We start from the raw sequence: 6,347 nt of genomic DNA, 5'->3' as shown, positions 1-6,347 counted from the left end.
CCACTCTAGGGAGGATGCTAGCTTGAGACCATCAGGGTCTTACCACCACTCTAGGGAGGATGCTAGCTTGAGACCATCAGGGTCTTACCACCACTGGCCAGTAGCTTTCTTCCTGGGCTGCTCAAGAGGAACTTCTGGAAGGGAGAGTGTTATTTAAATTTGAATTTCTTTCTCTGTTTAGTTAGACATTTGGAAAGAGGCCAGTTTCACAGAGCAAAAGGCTGAGGTGTTTGCGAGGTAGTTGTCTCCCACACCTGGGCAGACACTGCCCCATCAATATGTGGAGCTCGTACTGGAAAGAGCCCATGCTCATAGTACTTTTCCAAGTGGTGCAATCAAATGGGTTTCAGAAGTGAAAGTGTTCCACAGCTGCCGGATCCCGGCAAAATTTCCACCGTACCTCTGAATTCTTCCTTACCCACTATTGTGCACTCCAGGAGGGAGGAAGAAAGAACTGGCCTGCACTAACCCTCAGACTCACATAAAACTGCCAGCCTAATTATACATCCAGCCAGCTCCAGTTACAGCATTAAACTGTTTGCGCTGTGGTCACTGAAGGGTATCTTTATAGCTCTTTATGTAAGCCATAAAAGTATTGTGGGGCTGCAGTTCACCTCCCTTCTGGAGTTTTTATTTTAGAATATTTCATGTCTCAGATACAATGAAGTTTTATAATGCCTCTGGGGAAATCTACCTTTTCTGACATAGAAAGGACCAAAGTTCAACCAACCGATAAACAGAAGTGACACAGTTGCGATGCAAAGTCTCATGCTTTATGTCGCTTTTGAAGAGACAGGCAAGTTCTCTGTGGCATGTGTGACTGACAGTATTGTCGAAGCAGTCTATGATCTTCACGGCATCTTTGCTACAGGGGGATTTCAATCACTGCCTTCCCATGTGACTGGGAGTGTCATTGAATAAGACTCCAGAGGCCAACATTCATTCAGTGTTCATTCACTCATTCATCATGTACCTACTGTGAGCGAGACCTTGGCATAGTGGGTGCTTGACAGCCATTTGCATGAACAGATAAGAGGAAACTAACCTGCCCTTCAAGTTGCCATCATATGTGAGACGTCACCTGGCCCCTTTAAAATGACACTTACTGACTCGCTCACACAAACGTCTTCCACTTCTGTGCTCAGCTACCCCTGATTAGCCTTGTTCCCTCGAGGCTTCTTTAAGGAACCTCACACTGAGCTGAGTTTAGAACAGTGTTACTCAACCTGTGGGTTGCGACCCTTGGAAAACACAGATTTCCAATGGGCTTCGGAACCGAGACACTACTCAGTAGCAAAACTTCAGTCATGAAATAGTAACAAAACTAATATTATGGTTGGGAGGTCACTACAACATGAGAAACTGTATTAAAGGGTCTCAGCATTAGGAAGGGTGAGAACCACTGGTTTGAAGTATCATTTGGAAGTTCAGGGTAAGACTTAACTCACACTGAGCAACTAGTCAGATGTCCTGGACAGAATATAGCAGTAGGAGCAAAACCCTAGATGGAATCCAGGTTTAATTAACTATCCTATGACTGACTTGCACAGGTGACTTACTGTCTCCAAATCTTAGTTTCCCTTCTTTAAATGGGCTAACACCCATTTGTCTTAGGTAAAGAATATTCACTGCCTAGTATACAGTAGGTGCTCAATAAACGCTTGCAACCCTCCCTAAATGGACTCCATCTCAGTCCATATCACAAGAGAGCAAATATTGAGGACTAGGGGTGTGTCTCAGGAGTAGACAATCTGTCTAGTATTTGTCAAGCCTGGGGTCTAATTCCTTGCAACACACACACACACACACACACACACACACACACACACACACACACACAAATGCCTACCCTATGACAACCCTGGTAGACTTCATGATCCTGTCTAACTGCCCATGGCATCAGTCTCATTGTTGGTAACACCAGGCTTCGAAATCTCTACTGTCTAAGATGCCCCACCCTCCTCCTCTTCTGTCCTTCCTATTCACATCTGACTCCTCTCCTCATCAGCTCTCAAACCCTTCCTCTGTAGAAGCCTTTCCCCTTTTCCCTTTATCCTTCAAGTCCCTGTCCTCCATAGCATCTACAATGACTGGCCTCCCTCTGAAACGTTCCAGACCATCAAATCATGCTGTGAGGGGTGGTATGCAGGACGCCTTCTAGAGGCTGGCTTTTCAGAGCACCAGACCCTCAGTTCTCCTGGGACCTAGTGCCAGCCCACATGAGCAGTGGGCTCGGCAGGGCTGGCAGGGCTGGCAGGGCTTCACACTCAGCTTTCCCAGCATAAGTGTGAAGGGGGCCTGCCACAGTCCCAGACAGGCCTTCCAGGGGAGCCTAACACCCGAACAGGAGAGGGAAGCCTGGCAGCTTACTAACGGAAATGGAGACAGAGTGACTAGGCAAAGGTGATCTCAGAAGTGGTGAGACCTGGGTTTCCATCTTGGACCACGTCTCTGAGCAACAATCTCTGATTCTATCTCCAGAGTGGGAACACAAGAGCATGTGTCCCTGGGTTACACAAAGGGTGGTGAACAATGTACAGAAAATGTGCACTGTTGTGTCTGGCATGCACGAGCTTTGAATATGTGACAGCTGTTATTAGTAGTAAAAAATGGGGTACTTGATTCAAAATTAGAGGCAGATCCAGGGTGCAACAGAACCTATTTCCCTCTCAGACGACTATTAGATAAGCCAAGTCCATCTGTTCCTTTGAGATCTGAATCTAAGTTAAACCAAGATGTTGTATGGAGATGAAAACCAGCGGGATAGTTCTGTGGCTGTCCCATGAGCTCACTCAGACCTCCCCAGGTCACTCCAGAGGGTCTGGAATTGCATGGTTGAGGCACATGGATGGCCCTTGGCTCCACCTTCTGAGACTACTCTTGCCTGGGTTCGGCAGCTGCAGTAGCAGCCACCACGAGCCGCCAGGTAGAAGCTGTTTTAAGCCATTGCTGTTTCATGCTTTGTGAGGGAGATGTATATGTTGCTATCACTCCTATAACAGGTGAAGGAAATGAGACCTAGAGGTAGAAGATCTTGGATTTGGACCAGGGAAACAGAATCCCATAGTTATGTATTAATTTGGAGTAGGTGTCTGTGTACAAGTTTGAAGGTGTGTGCATGTGTGTGCATTTGTTCATGTACATACATGTTCATGTACATGGTGCATGCTTGTAGGGGATACATGTGTGTGCAGATGCACATGCATGAACTTATATGTGAAAGCTAGAGAGCAACCTCTGGTATCGTTCCTATGACGCCATCTATCTTGCTGTTTGAGACAAGCTCCTTCACTGATGTAGGAGCTGTCTGGCCAGTGAGCCCCAGCAAGCTGCCCACCTCCATCCAGACCCCCAGCGCTAGGATGAAAGTGCACACCACCATGCCTGGCTTTTTACCCGGGCTTTATCAATAAGCTCAGCTCCTCATGCTTGTGTGGCAAGCACTTGACAGACAGTGCTGTCTCCTGCGCCCATGTGCACAGTCCCCACTGCTGTGTCCTCTCAAAAGCCAGCAGAGAGGAAGGCCTTCTGCCTTCCTGGTCCCGTTAGACAGTGAATGCGGATGGACACACCTTTCCTCCAAGGTCTCTCTGAGACAGATGATCCCGGATCTCCACGTGGCTCCTATAGGGGCTTGCTCAGCCCAGCACATAGGGCTCAGCACAGCACAACCAGCCTATCTGCCTAAAGGACTACATGTGTGTCTGCCTCATGCATTATGCAGGAGCGGGATCTCTCCCAACCCCGACCCTAGAGCCCATGCAGAGCCAGTTCTCAACAAGAACTAGCTAAAAGGACGTGATGCTGGCTTCCTTCACACTCTCAGTCAATGTGTGATACATCAAAACACAGTTGAATCCATCAACTGGGTTATAGGGGTCTTAGAGAAAAATGTGCCCTCTTGACATCAGCCAGTGTAATGACAGCCACACTTCCGTCATTTATGCATGTAACTTTTCACTTCTTCACAACAGCTCTGCTTTAGAAAGACAGAACTGCAGCTGCAGAGTAGACAAACCACAGTGACCTTGCATCTCTTTGTTTCCTACCTCTCTGTGAGGGCCTTACGGTCTTACCCTTCCTCAGTCGACAACTAGAGAACAGGTAAGGCTTTGGTGAGTCCGACCTATTGGGGAGATCTCCTTCTGCGGGACTTGTACTGACTGGGAACTCTTTTCCGAGGTAGAGCTTGGTGTGGGTGACAGGGAGAAGCCAAGGAAACAACCAGCTGCCTGCATCCTGTGACATAGCACCGGTCACCAAGGGGTGTTCTCCAGGGGGAGGGTTTGAGCATAGCATCTGTAAAAAGCAGCCTTGCTGCTGTGTGGTGAGGTATAACTCCCTGATTGGAAAGCTAGACCCTTCCTCCCCAGCAGGTCCCCCTGAGGTGATGACAGACTCCAGTCTCAGGAACACTGTCTATGCTAGCTTCTCATTTCTCATTCCCTCTGTACTCTCGGTGTGGTGTTGGCACCCCTGCAGGCACCTGGGGTGCGCCAGGCTCCTCAGTCTTTTCGGCCCTTGTCTTAGTGTTAAGTCTTGTCCATCTGCTTTAGCACAGTGGCTCGAGGAAACCAATAGACCTCTCCTGACTGTCCTTCTTGACCCAGATTGGCTTCTGAGTCTGCAAGACTGTGTACTGGGAGCAGCAGAGGGAAGGGGCGGGGTGGGGTGGGGCATGTGGGGTGAGCCTTATCTTTCTTTCCCAGGCTCTGCCAAGCATCAGCTGCAGCAGCAGCTGGGAAGGCTGCGGCTCTCTGGTTACCTTTGTGGTCTGGCACTGGGACAGGAATGTGACTTTGGCAAAGGGATCTGAAAGTCCATTGCTGTCAGCTGCGATGAGGCCCCGGGCTTGGTACATGTGTGCTCTCAGCTGAAAGACATGCTGGGCTGCGGGGAAATTGTAGAAAGTGCAAATGTTAATATGCTTTTAGGATTGGTATGTGTTTATGTGTGTCTGCCAGTGACAGGTGGCTGTGTACCCCAGACAGACAACAGTGAGACCAGCCCTGTCCTCCGTGGCCAGGTGAAAGTGCGGAGACAGGGGAGAGGCGCTAGTGCCAAATACTTTAGAAACACCCCCCACATGAGGTTTTGCCATGTTGTGTTTCTTAATCATCATCACAACAACCATGTGAAATATGTAACTATCTCCCCACAAATAGATGAAAAAAATGACCCCAAAATGGATGATACAACTTTCCAAATGTGCAAAGCCCAGATTTTTCTTCTGCCTAATTCTAAAACCCACCTATCACCCACTAAAATTTCATATTTTAGCAAGTTTAAACAAGCAGTATGATTCATTAGGAATGTCTTGTTTAGCAGTGTGTATGTGTGTGTGTGTGTGTGTGTGTGTGTGTGTGTGTGTGTGTGTACAGGGGCTCATGTGTGTGAGCACACATGCATATGCAGGCTCAAACACCGGTGTATAAGGCTGCTTCACAAATAGCTTTTACTTCAATAAACTCAATAGACATAGGGAACTGTCCATTCACCTTGTCTTCTAGTTTGCTAGCCAATGACATTTTGTGTGCTTACTTTGTAGAGTTCCGGTCTTGATCTCTAAGGCACTGTAGACAGTATGGAACTAAGGCAGTCCCTGTCCTTGGGAGCTCCCCGAGAAAAGACCAGAGATGGGAAGAGAAGCCAGATCTCATGGGTGGGGTGTGTGGCTGAAGGCCTGTGAGGGATCTGACCAAAGGGCCTGGGAGACAAAGAGCAGGAGTGAGCCCAGGTTGTATAAGACGGAAGACAGAGAGAGAGGTTTGACGAGGTCAGCATTCAGTAGAGAACGACAGTTCAGCTGGTCATGGACCTCACCACCCCTGGCTCTTCAAGCTCACCTCTCGTTTTCACATTCCCCCATCCCCTTTGCCTGTTGACCCACCCATTTCTACATCTCTGAAAAGGATGATGTTAGTACAGCCCATGTCTTTGTGTTGGCATGGGGACTTCTATGAAGGAACCTCTGTGGACCTATTGAAATAGCTCTGCTTACTTAAATGAAGGACACAAACACCCTGTGTGTGTTCCTTCACCCAACCTTCATCAAACCCCCTCCTCCAGCAGCTTCTAGGCATACGCCACACATGCTCACACAGGAACTTGAACACAGCCATCTGTAAAATAAAGGCTAATAACTCTCCATAAGGCTGTTCTAGGAGGCTACGGGCTGAGGGCAGTGCCTGCTACTGGGAAGTTGCATGAAGATGCTTCTATGCTGTTCCTGGTGAGTGTTACAGTGTTGCTCATGGTGAGTGTTACAGTGTTGCCCATGGTGAGTGTTACAGTGTTGCCCATGGTGAGTGTTACAGTGTTGCCCATGGTGAGTGTTACAGTGTTGC

The 6,347-nt window shown here is 48.4% G+C and overlaps 1 protein-coding gene across 1 annotated transcript in view; it reads right to left on the bottom strand.

Annotated features, from left to right (window-relative positions):
* Fer1l6 (fer-1 like family member 6) overlaps nucleotides 1-6,347 on the bottom strand; it is a 150,627-nt gene that overhangs the window by 55,963 nt on the left and 88,317 nt on the right. Inside the window, exon 21 of the mRNA XM_021182769.2 lies at nucleotides 4,766-4,890. Within this exon, the coding sequence (XP_021038428.2) occupies nucleotides 4,766-4,890 (125 nt within the window). The remainder of the gene's footprint in view (nucleotides 1-4,765; nucleotides 4,891-6,347) is intronic.

The sequence above is a fragment of the Mus caroli genome, chromosome 15 (assembly GCF_900094665.2).
Source record: "Mus caroli chromosome 15, CAROLI_EIJ_v1.1, whole genome shotgun sequence".
NCBI lineage: Eukaryota > Metazoa > Chordata > Mammalia > Rodentia > Muridae > Mus > Mus caroli.
This window is presented reverse-complemented; position numbering and strand designations above follow the sequence as displayed.